Genomic DNA, 19011 nt, shown 5'->3' on the forward strand with positions numbered 1-19011 from the left:
AACAATAGCATTTAATAATTAATTCTCAATGGTGAGTTTTTCTTTGCTTCTTTCTTAATAGGTGAACATTATACCAGTGATTGCCAAAGCAGATGCAATTTCTAAAAGTGATTTACAGACATTTAAGTGTGCGATAATGAATGAATTGATTAGTAATGGCATCCAGATGTATCAGTTCCCAACAGATAATGAAACTAGCACTCACATGAACTCCTCGATGAATGTAAGCTTCTAACTATTGAATCTCAATTCTATTTGACAGGGGGAATGAAAATATAATTTATAAGTAACCTTATTAGCAATACAGAAAAAACTGGAAAACACCCTGATGGTGGGAAAGATTGAGGGCAAGAGGAGAAGGGGGCGACAGAGGATGAGACGATTAGATGGCATCACTGACTCAATGGACATGAGTTTGAGCAAACTCCAGGAGATGGTGAAGGGAAGCCTAGCGTGCCGCAGTCCATGGGGTCCCAAAGAGTCGGACATGACTTAGCAGCTGAACAGCAATGTTGGTAATATAGTGTCACTTGTATCTAACAAAGAGACTATAAATAAGGTATTTTCCCCCAAAATCCAGTGTGGGAAAATGTTTCTTTTTCTTGATTTTGAAAAATATTTGCTGAGAATTAATTATTTTAAGAAGCATTTTATTCTTTTAAAAATCCTTTTAGAAAGATATAGTTCACATACCATATGACTCACCCATGAAAGTATACAATTTAATGATTTTTAGTCTGTTCACAATGTGTGCAACCACCTCCACAACCAAACTGAGAACATTTTTATTATATAATTGAAATGGAAATATTATCTCAAAAAGAAACCCCATACTCTTTAGCTTTTCTCCCCTACCGCCTGTCAACCTTCCTCTCCACCAGCCCTAGGAAACCGCTAATCAACATCTTTCTCCTCAGATTCCATTGTTCTGGATATCATATGAATGGAATTATATAGTATTTGGTCTTTTCATGCTTTAATTGGCTATTAGTATGTCTTCCCAGGGGAAAAATTTACTCAGATCCTTTGTGCATTTTCAAATGAGCTCTTTTTTTTTTTTTTTTTAAATTGAGTTGTTAGAGTTCTTTATGTATTCTTTTCGTACTGTTCATGGGGTTCTCAAGGCAAGAATACTGAAGTGGTTTGCCATTCCCTTCTCCAGTGGACCACCTTCTGTCAGATCTCTCCACCATGACCCGCCCATCTTGGGTTGCCCCACGGGCATGGCTTAGTTTCATTGAGTTAGACAAGGCTGTGGTCCTAGTGTGATTAGATTGACTAGTTTTCTGTGAGTATGGTTTCAGTGTGTCTGCCCTCTGATGCCCTCTTGCAACACCTACTGTCTTACTTGATTTGCAATTATTTTCCCCTAATCTATTAGTCATTTTTTCATTTTATTTCTGGTGTCCTTTGAAACATAAGCTTTTTAAAAATATTGATGAAGTCCAATTTATATATTTTAGTTGTTACTTGTGCTTTTGATGTCATATCTAAGACTGTTTTGTCAAATCCAAGGTACTAAAGATTTTCTTATGTTTCCTTCTAAGAGGTTTTAAAATTGTGGTAAAATATACATCGAATGAAGTTTACCATCTTAAACTTTTAATTTTTTTAATTAAAAAAATTTTTTAAATATTTTTGATGTGGACCATTTAAAAAGTCTTTACTGAATTTGTTATGGTTTTATGAGTAATGCATTATTTAGAAGATAAGCCTGGGCAATTAAGAGATGTATATGCACAATATTTAACCCAGGAATTGCACCTTAAAAGCAAGCAGAGTAATAGTGTTCTGTTGCCCAAGTGCCTTTTGAAATGTACAGGGAATTCCAGAGACACTTGGGTGCAGGGAGGTCTGGGGACAGTATAACAGTGACCTAGAAAACCCAAGAGACCTGTTCAGGTTTCCTATCAGGTGAAAACTTGATGTAATGACACTAATATTGGCTTCTTTACCATTCTCAAGTAAAAGTGGAAAGCAGCTGTCCATAACAATCTACTTTCTTAATAAAGAAATCCATGTCAGTTTCTAATGTACTCATGAACTATAATAAAGATGACTATACACACACACAAACCACAGTGCAATAGCAACTCATATGCATTAAGATAAGCTATCATTAAAAAAAAAAACAGAAAATAACAAGCGTTGGTGTGAATGTGGATAAACTGGAAACCCTGTGCACTTTTTGTGGGAATGCAAAAATAGTGAAGCCACTATGGAAAAAAGTATGGTGGTTCCTCAAGAAATTAAACCTACAATTATCATACAAGCCAGCAAGTCCACTTCTTGGCACAGACAAGAACTGGCCCAAGGAAATTGAAAGCAGAGACTCAAAGAAATATTTGTACAGTTAGGAAAGGACCCCAAAGCGTTGTGTTAATCTCAAAGAAGTCAGGTGAGGCTCTTCTCTCCTCAAATCAACTTATTTGAAATCCCATATGAAATGCTAGTGTCAAAGCGCAAAGCAATAGCCTTTGCTGAAAAGCTGCATTGTGATTTTGTAAAAATTTATTTATCTACTTATCTGTTGGCCGTGCTGGATCTTCATGTTGCAGCACATGAGCTCTAGGTGCTTCAGTAGTTTGTGGCACAAGGGGCTTTGTTGCTCCGTGGCATGTGGGAACTTCCTTGACCAGGAATCAACCCTATCCTTTGCATTGGCAGGAAGATTCTTTACCACTGAACCACCAGGGAAGACCTGCCCTTTTTAAAAAATGGGTTGTTTGCTTTGATATTGAATTGTATGAGCTGTTCATATATTTTAGGTATTAACTCCATATTAGATATGTCATTTCCAAATATTTTCTCCCATTCCGTAGGCTGTCTTTTCATTTTTTGACAGTTTCTTTTGCTGTGCAAAAGGTTTTGAGTTAAATTAGGTCCCATTTTTTTAGTTTTGCTTTTGTATCGTTTGCCTGAGAAGAAAGATCTAAAAAATATTGTGAGCGTTTATGTCAGTGTTCTGCCTAGAGTTTTCTTTTAGGAGTTTCATGGTTTCTGGTCTTACATTTAGGTCTTTAATTCATTTTGTGTTTATCTTTGTATGTATTATGAGAAAAGTTCAAATTTCATTCCTTTACATATTAATTGTGTTGTTATCATGTAGTTATCCCAGCACCACTTATTGAAGAGACTGTCTTTTCCCATCGTATATTTTTCCCTCCTTTGTCGTAGGTTAATTGGCCATATGTGTGTAATTTTATTTCTGGGTTCTCTGTTCTGTTCCACTGATCTGTGTGTCTGTGCTGCTGCTGCTGCTGCTGCTAAGTCGCTTCAGTCGTGTCCGACTCTGTGCGACCCCATAGATGGCAGCCCACTAGGCTTCTCTGTCCCTGGGGTTCTCCAGACAAGAATACTGGAGTGGGTTGCCATTTCCTTCTCCAATACATGAAAGTGAGAAGTGAAAGTGAAGTCGCTCAGTCGTGCCTGACTCTTATCGACCCCATGGACTGCAGGCTACCAGGCTCCTCCATCCATGGGATTTTCCAGGCAACAGTACTGGAGTGGGGTGCCATTGCCTTCTCCACTGTTTGTGCTAGTACCACACTATTTTGATACTGTAGTTTTATAATATAGTGTGAAATCAAAGAGTGTGATACTTACAGTTTTGTTCTTTTTTCCTCAAGATTGCTTTGGCTATCTGAGCTCTTTTGCAGTACCATACAATTTTATTATGTATTATGTAACTAATTCCATTAGTTTTGTGGAAAATGCCATGTCTATTTTGATAGGGATTACATTAAATCTGTAGATTACTCTGAATAGTATGAACATTTTAATAGTATGAACATTTTAACATTATTAATTCTTCCAATCCATGAACATGGTATATTTTTTCACTAATTTGTGTCATCTTCATATTCCTTCATCAGTGTCTGATATTTTTCAGAATATTGGTCTTTCACCTCCTCTTTTAAGCCATCTAGGTATTTTATTCATTTTGATGCAATTTTAAATGGATTGTTTCCTTGATTTCTCTTTTTGACAGTTCATTATTAGTAAATAGAAAAGCAACATGTAGAAATTTGTATGATAACCTTTATTCTTCAACTTTATTGAATTCATTTGTTATTTCTAGTGATTTTTTGGTAGACTTAAAGTTTTCTGTGTATAGTATCATATCGTCTGCAAATACTGACAGTTTTACTTTTTCCCTTCCAACTTGGATACCTTTTATTTATTTTTGTTGTCTGATTGCTGTGGCTAAGACTTCTAATATTATGTTAAATAGAAGTGGGATCTCACACAAATGCTTACAGAAATTAATCTGCACATATTTAATGCTAAGTCATAAAATCTGAGGCAGGATAAATCACTTGTTTGAGTAAACTTATTATGTATTCTTGTCTCTGTTATTTCCATAACAGAAATAACAGTAACAGAGTAAGTCATATTGGTATAAGAAAATATGATGAAATTTGTTCTTACTTTCTAGGGCCTCTTACCTTTTGCTGTAGTAGGAAGTACGGAGGAAGTGAAAGTTGGAAAAAGGACAGTCAGAGGACGTCAGTACCCCTGGGGAATTTTACAAGGTAAGCATAACAAACCTCCATGAGAAGGCTTACTCTGGAGTGATTATGCTCAAATACAGATAATTATAAAATAATGTAAAATATAACTAAAAATATATAAAACAAAATATCTTAACTTGAGTCAATATTGGTAACTCTCATTAAACAGCAAATTAACAGTTACTGATAAGGAGCACAGATTCTGTTTCATTTGAGATAGTGATTATTTTGACTATAATTTATTCTCATGGGAATTTTCTGGAATTTTTTTGTACTTTAGGCAAAAATTCAGAAACTGAGCAGAACCTTCTCATCTACCCAAGTCTGCGATATGCAGATTATCTCTGTGGTGCTAAGCTATCATATTCAGAATGTTGAAAAGTTCTTTGAACAAAAGAACTTTGAACAGCATGGAAGCATAAATATTGGTTCTTGATACATGTTATATAAGTTAATTGCTACTCAATTTATAAAGCACTTTTAAGTGGTTACTAGTAAAAGGGGTGGTAAACTATTTCAAAAATAAAGTAATATAATTTATTTTTGGATAAATTATACCTAGACATTTATATTAGTTATCTAACATCATGATGAATTAGAATATTGTCATAACAGTCATTTATTATCTGATTCATATACTTGTGATACTAATTATTGGAGACTGGATTATCTCTATCTGTAGAGATAATGTTCCAAATGTTATTTTCAATTAATGTATTATAAATTTTAATTTTATTAAATGTACTTAAAGACAACATATTTTAATGAATATTATATTTGGTTACAATATCATACCCAATACCCAAAATATTGTGATCAGTCTTTTGGATATGACAGGCACAAGAGAGAGCCATGTGAATTTACTGAGTGATTTTGAAAAGTGACTAATTCATTCTCATACATATGGTATACAAATATAATTTAATAACTACATCATGTACAATTGTTAAGGCCTTTACATTAGCAGGCTTTAATTAAATTACTTAGTTTAGTGAAATTATCTTCTTTAAAAGAAGATAATTATAGTTCATTTATAGACCAGGAAATTTGCTTTAAATTTATTAACCAGAGACTAAATAGGAAACAGTGAAATAATATGTTACATTATATTAGTATATAGCATCAGTTCATCAGTTTACTGCTCTGTAAAATACCTTGAGAATATTCATTTGAAAAATACTAAATTATTAAAGAAAACTTATGCTATATAAGTTTCAAAACCACAAAATTAAAAGACTCTTGCTCCTTGGAAGAAAAGCTATGACCAACCTAAACAGCATATTAAAAAGCAGAGACATCATTTTGGCGACAGAAGTCCATATAGTCAAAGCTATGGTTTTTCCATTAGTCATGTATGGATGTGAGAGTTGGGCCATAAAGAAGGCTGAGTGCCCAAGAATTGATGCTTTCAAATTGTGGTGTTGGAGAGGACTCTTGAGAGTTCCTTGGACTACAAGGAGATCAAATCAGTCAATTCTAAAGGAAATCAGTCCTGAGTATTCGTTGGAAGGACTAATGCTGAAGCTGAAGCTCCAATATTTTAGCTACCTGATTGAGAAGAGTCTTTTCCTCATTGGAAAAGACCCTGATGTTGGGAAAGATTGAAAGCAGGAGGACAGGGGACAACAGAGGATGAGATGGTTGTATGGCGTCACCAATTCAATGGACATGAGAGTTTGAGCAAGTTCCGGGAGATGGTGAAGGACAGAGGGGCCTGGTATGCTGCAATCCATGGGATCCCAAAGAGTCAGACACAACTGAGCGACTGAACTGAACTGAAGCTCTATAATAATATAATGTAACATATTATTTCACTGTTTCCTATTTAGTCTCTGGCTAATAAATTTAAAGCAAATTTCCTGGTCTATAAATAAACTATACCTATAATTGACATGTACCATGTAAGCATAGTTAAATGGTTAAAAGATTTATAGCTATTATTCAGAACACTCTAAGCTCATTCAAGAATGCTTACTGAGTGATAGAGATTGATAATAAGCTTTGTGGCTTTATTATTTTTCTGCCTAGTGGAAAATGAAAACCACTGTGACTTTGTTAAGCTCCGGGATATGCTTCTTTGTACAAATATGGAAGACTTGAAAGAACAGACTCACACTCGGCACTATGAACGTTACAGGCGCAACAGACTTCACATGATGGGATTTACTGATATGGGTCCAAATAACCAGCCAGTTAGGTGAGTGGAGATCTCGCTCGAACAAGATGATAGGTGACTTGGAAATCCTCTATAACGGTGAGATGTGATTATTTTGGAATGAGAATAGCTCTGCTTCTCGTATTCTGGGCCATCTGAATCTTGTGGGTTTTCATTATCTTCAGACCTCGATGGAGGGTTAGTAGGAGCAACATAATGCAAGGGCTAATTTATGTGCCTCCAATATGTACATGTCCCTGGAGGAGGGCATGGCAACCCACTCCAGTTCTTGCCTGGAGAGTCCCATGGACTGAGGAACCCGGCAGACTACAGTCCATGGGATTGCAAAGAGTCGGACACGACTGAGCGACTGAGCACACACAATATGTACTTGTGCTGAAACACTCCGTATCAATCCCAAAGAGAAAAGAAGTTTTTATAGGCAAAATTTGGGAGGGAGGGCTGTAGGCTGTGTAACCCTCCCCTTATTGGTTGGTGGTGAGGTAACAAGATGGTGTTCAATCATCAGCCTTCTGGTTGCAGCCAGTCTGGGGTCCCTATGCTTGTGCTCAGCCTGAAATTATCATCCTCCACCTGGGTAGGAGCCTTGGTTCCTGTAGAACTCAGAGATCTGTTTCTGTGTCTTGGCTGTTGTGAATAGTGCTGTTATGAGCACAGGGGTCCAGGTATCTTTTTGAATTGTAGTTTTGTTCTGGCATATGCCCAAGAGTGGGATTGCTGGATCGTATAGCAACACTATTTTCAGTTTTGGGGGGAATGTCTATGCTGTTTTCCATAGTGGCTTTTCCACTTTACATTTCCACCAGCAGTGAAGTTTTGGTTTGTTTTTTTTCTCACACCCTCTCCAGCATTTGTTATTTGTAGATTTTTTCATAATGGCCTTTCTGACTGGTACGAGGCGGCACCCCATTATAGTTTTGATTTGTATTTCTCTAATAATTAGGAATCCTGAGCATCTTTTCATGTGCCTGATAGCCATCTGTATATCTTTTTTGGAGAAATGTTTATTTAGGTCTTCTGCTTGTTTTTCATTTGGGTTGTTTGGTATTTTGTTTTCAAGTTATATGCATTTGTTTATATTGGGTTGGCCAAAAAGTTCATTTGGGTTTTTCCATACAATATTACATATATTTTAATATAATATATATATTTTTATATGTTTATTTATATTAACATTTTAATATAAGAACACACACATTTCTTTTTAGTTTTCAAGAGATCTATGAAGCCAAAAGGCAGGAGCTCTTGGAGCAATGTCAGAGGGAAGAAGAAGAGTTGAAACACAAGTTTATGCAGCGAGTAAAGGAGAAAGAAACAGCATTTAAAGAAGCTGAAAAAGAGGCAAGTCCTGCTAGTTTGATATAATCCATATTCAAGTTTAGGGGTCCTATTAAATTAGGGGTTTTTATCTCAAGAGTTTAGATGATTTTGTTGAAGGATACTTTCTATTCTTCAAAAAGTAGCTATTTACCATGTAAGTTTTGGGTGCAGCCTTTAAAAAAATGATTGCCTGTAATCTTATTTTTCCTAGAGCTTTTGGAGAATCAGCTTTTTTGAATTTTTGTAAACTGAAGTATAAATTGACTTACAATATTATATCAGTTTTGGGTGTACAACAGTGAGTCAATATTTTTATATATTAAATACCACCTGTCAATGAAGAGGGCATGGCATCCCACTCAGTATTCTTGCCTGGAGAATCCCACGGACAGAGGAGCCTGGTAGGCTACAGTTCAGAGGGTTACACAGAGTCAGACACGACTGAAGCGACTTAGCATGCACGCATGCACCATTTGTCAGCATAGAAAGTTATTAAAATATTATTCACTATATTCTGTATGCTGTACATTACATCCCCATGACTAATTATTTTATAACTGGACGTTTGTATCCTTTAATCTTCTTCACCTATTTCATTCATCCCTCTCCTCTGGCAACCACCAGTTTTTTTCTCTGTATCTATGAGTGTGTTTCTGTTTCATTATGTTTATTCATTTGAATTATTTTCTTTAGATTCCCTGTATAAGTGAAATCATATGGTATTTATCTTTCTCTTTCTTATCTATTATCTACGTCTGACTTATTTACTTAGCATAATACCCTCCAGGTCCTTTCATGTTGTCTCAAAAGGCAAGGTCTCTCTCTTTTTTTTAACGGGTAATGTTCCATTGTATGTTGTATATGTATACATATAGCACATCTTTAAGTAAAAAGTTTTCTCAGTGATTTTGCTATCATTTATAAATACCACAATCTCACATCCCCAGTCTTTCCAGTCATTCTTCTTGCCCTTGTATGTAGATGCTCATTTGCCCTCAAGTCTGAAAATGTATTTACCAGCGATATGACTCCAGCAGAGATACTTTTGAGACTACTATTAAGATCAAGTGCTATTCTAATGATTAGGGTAGGTTTGATAATCAGAAGGAAAGAAACAGGTTCCTGGGGATGTGCCCCCATAGGGTGCTTTGAGTCACAGCTGCGGGTTTGTTTTACAGCTACAGGACAAGTTTGAACATCTTAAGAAGGTCCGACAAGAGGAGACAACGAGACTTGAGGAGGAGAGGAGACAACTGGAAGAAGAAATCCTAGAATTTTATAAAATGAAGGCCTCCTCTGGAACCTTGCAGAGTCAGGTGTGCACCAGTGTGAAGAAGGACAAAGAGCGTAAGAAATAATCCTTTACCACTCTGTGTTGTGGAGCCCTTTCACTCTCTCTCTTCTTCCTGTGAGATTTTCCTCATAGCACTTAATTTCTGATTGAAATTACGCTAAGTTTGAAAACTTGTTTACTTGCTGTGTATTTCCTCTCCCTAGAAGGTGAGCTCCTTGAGAGCACATACCTCGATCATCTTGTTAGATGCTCTATCATCAGGGTTTAGAACAAGAGTAGCACAGAACTGGCGTTCAATAAATATTTGCTAAAATGAAAGAAGATCAAAGATTTATGTAGCACAGTGTAAAGGTGTTGATTAGCTGTGGAAATTCTTTTCCCATAGCCCTACCTGTGACTCTGGTGACCAAGTATATGTATTATTTCATATCTAAATAAAAGTGGGGGATTTTTTGGCATGCAGTGTTACAAAAAGCTAATCCTTATGCTCATATTCCTTATAAAATTCTACTGATAATACTTTCTTGATAGTTTTTATTAAATAAAATGCTGTTTCTGATTATAACTCTTATACTTTTATATTAGACCTTGTAAAACAAATATTGGAATAAAACTTCAGAAGTGAAAGAGAGTCAGAGAATAATGGGAAACCATGAGTAACATTTGGATGATAATATTATGCCTTACATATGAACATTTACTTCAAATTAAAGTTATCAATGTTTTAGAAAATAAAGTAGATTTTTAAAACTATTTCCAAAGTTTCCTTCTGACTATATATCCTGAATTTTCTGCATTTACAATGTCAGTTCACCTGTTTGTGTGGCTGAACTTTACCATGACTTATTCAGCAAAACTACTACCCTTGAGTGTCTGTGTATATTTACTCTGAAATTTTTCTCATGTTCCTGAAAGAATAAAAAATTTTTCTGTTGTAATTGTTTTTGCTGCTTTCATTTCAAAGGCAGCATTTTTTTTCAGGGCATCAGGATATTGTGATTTAGGTTGGAAAGGGAAAACCTGAAATATTGAAAAAGTTGAGAAACAATGAAGAAAGAAATATCAATACATCAAAGCCACGTTAAAAAAAAAAAAGCAATGTTAGAAAATAAAACATGTGGTATCATTGATTTAAGGGACATGGGGTAAAGAAAAAGGAAAAAAAAGGCATCTGAAGACAGCAAAAATATCAGGCTTTAGATGCCAATCTTGTTCTTGGCTACTTATGAAAACTTCTCCAGCCCCAAGGTAAACACTCCTGTCACTCACTGAAAGCGAGAGTGGTGACAAGACTTTTCAGAGCCCCCTTTATGTCCTTGTTCCTCAGAGAGTAAATAAATGGATTCAGCATTGGCGTGACCTCAGTGTACATCACAGAGGCTATTGCGCTGGTTCTGGAATTTTGGGTAGTGGCAGAACTGAGGTACACCCCAAGACCTGTGCCATAAAACAAGCAAACAACTGAAAGATGAGACCCACAGGTGGAAAATGCCTTGTACTTCCCCCTTGCTGATGTAATCCTCAGTATGGAGGAGACAATCCGAGAATAAGAAACAACAATGCCAGAGAGGGGAATAATGCCCATGAGCACAGTGGCAAAATACATCTCTATGATACTGAGAAGATTGTCAGAACAGGCAAGTTGGATAACCTGATTGATTTCACAGAAGAAATGGGGGATCTCCAAGTCAGTACAAAAGGACAGCCGCAACACCAGCAAACTGCGTAGCAAAGAGTCCAGGACACTCAATATCCAAGATGCCAGCACCAGCAAGCCACAGAGCTGGGGGGTCATCTTGGTTGTGTAGTGCAGTGGATGGCATATGGCTACGAACCAGTCATAGGCCATCGCAGAGAGGAGGAAAATGTCCAGTTCCGCAAAAAGGATGAAAAAATACAGCTGAGTGAGGCAGCCTTCATAGGTGATGCCTTTATTCTGGATGTAGAGGTTCAGCAGCATCTTTGGGATGGTGGTAGAGGTGAAACAGATGTCTGAAAAAGACAAATTGGAGAGGAAGAAGTACATGGGTGTGTGGAGGTGGGAGTCATAGATGGTGGTCAGAATGATGAGCAGGTTTCCAGCAATAGTTATCAGGTACATGGAGAGGAAAAGCCAAAAGAGGAGAGGCTGCAACTCTGCCTCATCTGATAGTCCAAGGAGAAGAAATCCTGAAAACTGTGTGTGATTTTCCTGTTCCATATAGGTGGTGTGACTGTCTTGAAAGGGGCAATAAAAAAATACAAACAAATAAGCATTATCAACCAACTGAACTACTACTGATTATATTTCTCATATCATATAAATATAGTTAATATTACGGTTTACACGTAATATAAATACATCCCTATATTTTGTTAATGGATTTGCTGCTGCTGCTAAGTCGCTTCAGTCGTGTCCGACTCTGTGCGACCCCATAGATGGCAGCCCACCAGGCTCCCCCGTCCCTGGGATTCTCCAGGCAAGAACACTGGAGTGGGTTGCCATTTCCTTCTCCAATGCATGAAAGTGAAAAGTCAAAGTGAAGTCGCTCAGTTGTGTCCGACTCTTAGCGACCCCATGGACTACAGCCTACCAGGCTCCTCCGTCCATGGGATTTTCCAGGCAAGAGTAGTGGAGTGGGGTGCCATTGCCTTCTCCATGTTAATGCATCAGGGTCCGTATAGCCCAGTTCAGAGGATTAAAAATGTAGCCAATCTCTTTCTGCCACTGTACCCACTTCAGTATGCAAACTAGCCATTCGTCATATCTTATTCCTCAAAGCCAGCGTTATTTCTACCATTTCTCTGAGATAGAATTATGTAGTAGCTCCTTGCCCTTCATTGTCACTCATGGACTCACAGCATTAGCGTCATCTGGAAAGCTTGTTAGAAATGCAGAATTATATAAGAAAACTTAGGGATTTCCCTGATGGACCAGTGGCTAAAATCCTGTGCTCCCAGTGCAGGAAGCCCAGGTTTGATCCCTAGTCAAGCAACTAGATTCCACATGCCGCAACTAAGACCTGGCACAGCCAAATAAACAAATTTCTTTTTTTAAAAACAGAAAACTTTTATGAAGCTCATGGCTAATAAGAATGCAGCCATGGTTCTAACCAGCTTGTTCGTCAATTCATTTGATCCTCATAGTGCTATGAGGTAGGCAAATTGCCACTTACTGGCTGCTTAAAGCAACAGTGGCTCAGCCGTACAGAATCTGCCTGCAAAGCCAGAGACCCGGGTTCAACCCCTGGGTTGGGCAGAGCCCCCGGAGGAGGGCATGGCAACCCTCTCCAGTATTCTTACTTGGAGAATCCGATGGACAGAGGAGCCTGGTGGGCTACAGTCCATGGGGTCTCAAAGAGTCAGACATGACTGAGGTGCCTAACACAAAGCAACACCAGCGTATTTTCTTACAGTTCCAGAGTCTATACATTTGAAATCAGTTTCACTGAGCTAAAGTCAAGGTGTTGGCATGGTTGGCTCTTTCTGGAGGCTCTGTAGTGGAATCTGTCTTTTCCAGTTTCTGGATGCTGTCTGTATTCTTTGGTCCCTTTGTTCACATTACTCCAACCTCTCGTTTCCATCATCTCATGGTCTTCTGTCTCTTTGATCTTCTGCCTCCTTTATAAGGAATGCTATGATTAAAATAAGCCCACCCAGAGAAGCCTAACCCTAACCCTCCCTCTTGGACCTCCCTCGCACTTCCCTTATCCCACTCCTCTAGATCATCACAGAGAAGCCAGCCGAGCTTCCTGTGCTTTATACCAGGTTCCCACTAGCTATCTATTTTACACATGGCAGCATATATATGTCAATCCTAATCTCCCAGTTCGTCCCACCCTCCCCTTCTGCCCCTGTGTCTACATGTCTGTTCTGGACATCTGTGTCTCTATTCCTGCCTTGGAAATAAATTCATCTGTGCCATTTTTCCAGATTCCACATATATGCGTTGATACACTATGTTTGTTTCTCTCTTTCTCACTTACTTCACTCTGTATGAGACTCTAGGTCCATCCACATCTCTACAGATGATCCTATTTCATTCCTTTAGGGGCTGAGTAATATTCCATTGTATATATGCCCCACATCTTCTTTATCCATTCATCTGTCGATGGACATTTAGGTTCTTTCTGTGTCCTGACTATTGTAAATAGTGCTGCAATGAAACAGCCAAGACATGGAAACATCCCTGGTTCTGAATTCTGGTTTTCCCCACCATGAACAAATATTCAGTAAGTACTGGCTTATTCTTAAGCACTGTGTCTCTCAGATATTTCAATTATTTCCCCACTACTTCTGTCCCATCTCTGTGGTCCCTCATCATCTCTTCCTCTGAAATGACAGGAGACTAGAATGTCTCCAGCACAATTATTGCATTGGCCCCAGAGAGATCTTTCTACAATGTAAACCTACTCATGTATCATAGTTTCCTTTCTTCAGATATTGGACCAGTTTTGTATTAAATTTAGAAATACACTAATTGTATAACAGGGCACTTACTGATTTTTGTCTTGCCAAGCCAGTTTCATCTTTTACTGTTCTTCATCTACCCCACATTGTTCTCCAGGCATTTAGGATTATTTTTCATATCATAAGTATGCAATGCACTTCTTAAAAATTGTAATAAAACTCATATAACATAAAACTCACAACTGTGATCATTTGAAAGTATACAATTTCATGGCACTTGGTATAGTCACAGTGTTGTATGAACATCGCCAATATTTAGTTCCAGAAATTTTTTGCTATCCTAAAAGAAAACCTCGTACCCATCAAACAGTCATTCACCATTTACCTTTCCTCTAATCTCTGGCAACCACTAATCTACCTTCTGTCTCTACATATTTGTCTGTCCTGGATATTTCATGTAAATAAAACCACACAATACGTAACCTTTTACATATCTGTGTCTGGCTTCTTTCGCTTATTATCACTCCACATTTTTACACCCCAATTTCTTCTGCCAGGATAGCTTGTACCTTGAAAATTCCAATTCCTCCATCAAGACTCATTCCAACATTTTTCTCAGGGTGCATACTCTATTTTACCCTAGGTCCTTATTGCCCTCCTGCTCCCTGACACAGCTGAACAGTTTTTATTGCACTCTGTCGACACTGTTTTGCCTACTGTGAGATTTTTTAAAAAATATTTATTTATCTGGCTGTACCGGGTATTAGGGGTGACATGCAGGATCTTTTCTTTTTTTTTTTTTTAGTTGCAGCATGTGAACTCTTAGTGGTGACATGTGGGATCTAGTTTCCTGACCAGGGATTGAACCCAGGCCCCCTGCATTAGGAGCGTGGAGTCTTAACCACTGGACCACCAGGGAAGTCCCCAGATGCCCCTTTTAAAGGGATAGTAGCTGTCTGGCTCCAGCTACTTTTTGCCCAGTGGGAATATGGTCCTCAAGGTGTCTAATCTTTCAAACCGTCAAGAGAAACCATAAATCTAGACTGTATATGAACCTTACCCCAATTTGGTAGGAAAGTCCTTATCATGGGATATTACTTTTAGTTTTTTGGTCTTATTCCCCTCTTTGATGGAAGGAATAACATCTCATCCCTTCCTTTATTCCAGAACACAGTTAAATGTTGAATTTAGAGTAATCCTTGCTAATTATTTCCTGAATGAAAGAGTTTGACTAGAAATTGTTGATAGTGGAAGGTAAGAGAAACAGAAACAAAAGGAAAAGCTGAAGTGGATATGGAAGATAAACAGGAGAAAATGCGGGAGAGGAGGGAAGGGGCAGCCCATGCAACTGAACGGAAAGCCAAAGCAGATAAACCATATTAAGAAACAATAGGCCACAGTTGATGCTAAAACTTTCCAAGTTCTTAAAACTGGGAAGTCTTGGTTTAGCTGAACTTTTATTTCTTTATCTCTGTTAGGAACCTTGAAAGTTGATACCATTCATAGGGATCCTCCCTCCATAGCTCATTTATCTCACTTTTTTCTGCACTTACAAGGATTCTCTGGCTTTCCAAGTTGTATCACTAGAGTCAACTTACACTGACTCCTTTTCCGTTTCTCCTGTGAACAATTGTTAAAAATGGGAGCTCTGCCCCCAGGAAGGGCAGGGAAACAAAATCACTCATGAGATCTCTGGAGGATACAATGGTGCTTCCTCTATTACTGATTAAGCCAAATTGCCAAATATGTACAAAAAAAGAAAGCCATTACAGCTTCAGAAGTTTCCAGGATCAAAGTCTCGTTGTGCCTCATTAAATAAATTGTTACATTGTTACTCTGTTCTCTGCGGACTAGAATTCTCTAGAAGCTAAGGAGCTAAATAAAAGTTGATTTTGTTTTGGCAGTCATGCCTCTTGGGAGTAGCTATGGATCTCAATGTATGTCTTCTAATCAAGGTTAGGATTATTCCCTTAGATGTGATCTGTAGGGAGCAGGGTGTAAGGATGGTCCCCTTTATATCTAAGTGTAGTTAACTCATTATAGACCTAAAGTAAAGGGTTAGAGAAAGTCTGCTGAGCTCCCTAGGCTTTGACCAAGAAATTTGAAAATGATCAAAAAGTGTAAAAATTACAAAGCTTCATTGTTTCTCTGCACAAAACATTATTATTGTTATTTCTAAACATTAGTTATCTGGACCTTTGCTGCTCCTTCAACTAAAAGATTTTATAACCATTGTTATCAGTAATCATTGTTTATACTTCATTTATCTTATTATTTTACTTACATAAATTTAATAAAAATGGAATTTCTTATTACAGAGTCTAAATATAGACTCTTCAGTGTCTAATGTACATTTTTCATGTAAATGTCTAATGTATTAATACATTTTCCAACATCAATCATTCTCAGCAAATCAAAATAGTCCACCAAATGGAAATGGGTCTTTAAATACTTGCCCATTTTTGGACATTTATTTGCTTTCCAAGTTTTCTTTATGACAATATTGATTGATTTTATGTATGTCATTTTAGAACTATGTAAACTGTATCTTTAGAGCTATATTTTGCTTAGTTTTTAAAGGTATTTCCTTGATCATATTATAAACGATCATCTATTCCACGATATTCAGTTCCATTTAGTTCAGTTCAGTCACTCAGTCTTGTCCGACTCTTTGCAACCCATGGACTGCAGCACACCAGGCCTCCCTATCCATCACCAACTCCCAGAGTTTACACAAACTCGTGTCCATTGAGTCAGTGATGCCATCCAACCATCTCATCCTCTGTAGTCCCCTTCTCCTCCCACGTTCAATCTTTCCCAGCATCAGGGTCTTTTCCAATGAGTCAGTTCTTCACATCAGGTGGCCAAAATATTGGAGTTTCAGCTTCAGCATCAGTCCTTCCAATGAATATTCAGGACTGATTTCCTTTAGGATTGACTGGTTGGATCTCCTTGCAGTCCAAGTGACTCTCAAGAGTCTTCTCCAACACCACTGTTCAAAAGCTCAAAATTTTTATGCTGTCAAATTTTTATTTTTTGTGCCATATCTTTATTTATCTATCTGCATAAAATGCTTAAATAATGAGTAGAAAAAATGTTATTTCTGTCTACAATACTTTTATGTCAGGTGCCAGGTTACTCTTTCAAATAGACTTCAGAATCATCTAGCCTTGTTGCAAGAAAAATACTATAGATTTATTCAATACTCCATTAAACTTCAAATTTAATTTGCAAACAATTGACATATTTGTTGCATTCAGAATTCCATTCCAATAACAAGAATTTGCCTTTAGGTATTTCAGCCTCTTTTAGGATAAGCTTTCCTGCAGTTTGTAGATTATGCTAATTTACTGATAATAGTATTTTAATATATTTTAGGTTTACTTCCATTAAGATATTTTCCCTATTATCTGATATATTAGGAAAACTTCTGATATTTCTGTATTTTTAAAGTATCATGTTAGTTTTCGGGACTTTTTTTCTTAATTTTAAGAGTATTTCCAAAATTTAACTTTATCCTAATAATGTGTGTTAGTAGTTCAGTCTTGTCTGCCTCTTTGCAGTCCCATGGACTGTAGCTTGCCAGACTCCTCTGCTCATGGAATTCTCCAAGCAAGAATACTGAAGTAGGTTGCCATTTCCTTCCCCAGGGGATCGTTCCAACCCAGAGATCAAACCTGGGCCTCCCACATTGCACGCAGATTCTTTACCGTCTGAACTACCAGAGTTTTATAAGACCTATTTCACTTTTAGGTCTTACTGCATTGATTTGACATTTCAGTGCACTGTGAAAATTTATGGCAGGAGTTGGGAATTCTTGATGGCAAATTGAAGATGGTGATGTTTAAAGACCCTGACTTCATCTCCTTCCATGGGTATGCCAAAACTGCAACTATTTACAAAGCAACTATCTATGAGAACAATCTCCATGATAATAAGAACAACAATATCCCTTTAGACTAGTAGAAAAGATCTTCTACAGCTAAAGATATAAAGAAGGAACCACAGTGAGTCAGGTAGGCAGAGCAGAGATGGAGCCCCACCCACCAGAGGCCAGCTGCTGTAGGACCCTCCTGAGCCCTGGCCACCCCAAGACCTGGCCCCACTCACCAAAAACCCAGGACCAGCCACACCTACCAGCAGGCTGACAGTAGTTCTGGGACCAGAGTGGCCCTACAGCCATCATGTCAAGACTTCACTTACCCATTAGCAGGCCAGGAATGAGACTCCCCTGAGGCATAGCCCCACCAACCAGTGGCTGGCAGCTTTGGCACAACACAGCCTGACAACCAACTGGACCTGCCATGCCCATAATAGACAGCTCACCCCAACAGAAGGACTCATGCAGCCCACACAGAGGGCATCTCTAAACCATACAGCTCTAGTGACCTGAGGGGAGTGCACTATTGCACCCTGCAGGGTATTTCCTACATAAGGCCACTTCTCCAAGATCAGGAAATGTAACTAACCTACCAAATACATAGGAATAAAAACAACAAATTATGCAAAATGAGGTAATGGAGACATATGCTCCAAATGAAGAAACAAGATTAAACCCCAGAAGAACTAAACTAATTGAAGTGGAAACAAGTGATCTACCCAATAAAGAATTTAAGGTAATGATCATAAAGATACTCAAAGAACTTGATGAAGAGATGAATAGAGTGAGAAATTAGAAGTTTTTAATGAAGAGTTAGAAAATATAAAGAAACAAGGAGAACTGAAGAATACAATAACTGAAATAAAAATACACTAGAAGGAATCAACAGTAGATTAGATGATATGAAGAACAGACATGCAAACTAGAAGACAGAATAGTGGAAATCACTATAGCTAAACAGAAAAAGAAATTTAATGAGAAGAGTTTAAGAGACCTCTGAAATAACAGGAAGTGTACTAACACATTCTTATCACAGGGATTCCAGAAGAAGAGGAGAGAAAAGGCAGAGGACTTATTTGAAGACATAAGAGCAGTAAACTACACTAACCTGGGAGAAGACTCTTGAGAGTCCCATGGACTGCAAGGAGATCCAACCAGTCCATTCTGAAGGAGATCAGCCCTACGTGTTCTTTGGAAGGAATGATGCTAAAGCTGGAACTCCAGTACTTTGGCCACCTCATGAGAAGAGTTGACTCATTGGAAAAGACTCTGATGCTGGGAGGGATTGGGGGCAGGGGGAGAAGGGGACGAGAGAGGATGAGATGGCTGGATGGCATCACCGACTCAATGGACGTGAGTTTGAGTGAACTCCGGGAGTTGGTGATGGACAGGGAGGCCTGGCGTGCTGCGATTCATGGGGTGGCAAAGAGTCAGACAT

At 38.0% G+C, this 19011-nt stretch overlaps 2 protein-coding genes across 4 annotated transcripts in view; one reads left to right on the forward strand and one right to left on the reverse strand.

The window, feature by feature from the left end:
• Nucleotides 1-10242, forward strand: part of SEPTIN14 (septin 14) — a 33648-nt gene extending 23406 nt beyond the window's left edge. For all 3 annotated transcript variants that reach the window (XM_086374778.1, XM_086374780.1, XM_086374779.1), the window contains 5 exons: nucleotides 62-223; nucleotides 4439-4535; nucleotides 6543-6711; nucleotides 7899-8031; nucleotides 9189-10242. In XM_086374778.1, the coding sequence (XP_086230904.1) occupies nucleotides 62-223; nucleotides 4439-4535; nucleotides 6543-6711; nucleotides 7899-8031; nucleotides 9189-9368 (741 nt within the window). In that variant the 3' untranslated portion in view covers nucleotides 9369-10242. The remainder of the gene's footprint in view (nucleotides 1-61; nucleotides 224-4438; nucleotides 4536-6542; nucleotides 6712-7898; nucleotides 8032-9188) is intronic.
• A 323-nt stretch (nucleotides 10243-10565) lies between these two features.
• LOC147345069 (olfactory receptor 7A10-like) lies at nucleotides 10566-11569 on the reverse strand. The gene has a single exon (XM_086374787.1). It carries the CDS (start codon nucleotides 11502-11504, stop codon nucleotides 10566-10568), a length of 939 nt encoding a protein of 312 aa, XP_086230913.1. The 5' UTR covers nucleotides 11505-11569.
• Nucleotides 11570-19011: the final 7442 nt, after the last annotated feature.

The sequence above is a fragment of the Bos grunniens genome, chromosome 25 (assembly GCF_055505025.1).
Source record: "Bos grunniens cultivar Pamir isolate PY7600 chromosome 25, Bosgru_T2T1.0, whole genome shotgun sequence".
NCBI lineage: Eukaryota > Metazoa > Chordata > Mammalia > Artiodactyla > Bovidae > Bos > Bos grunniens.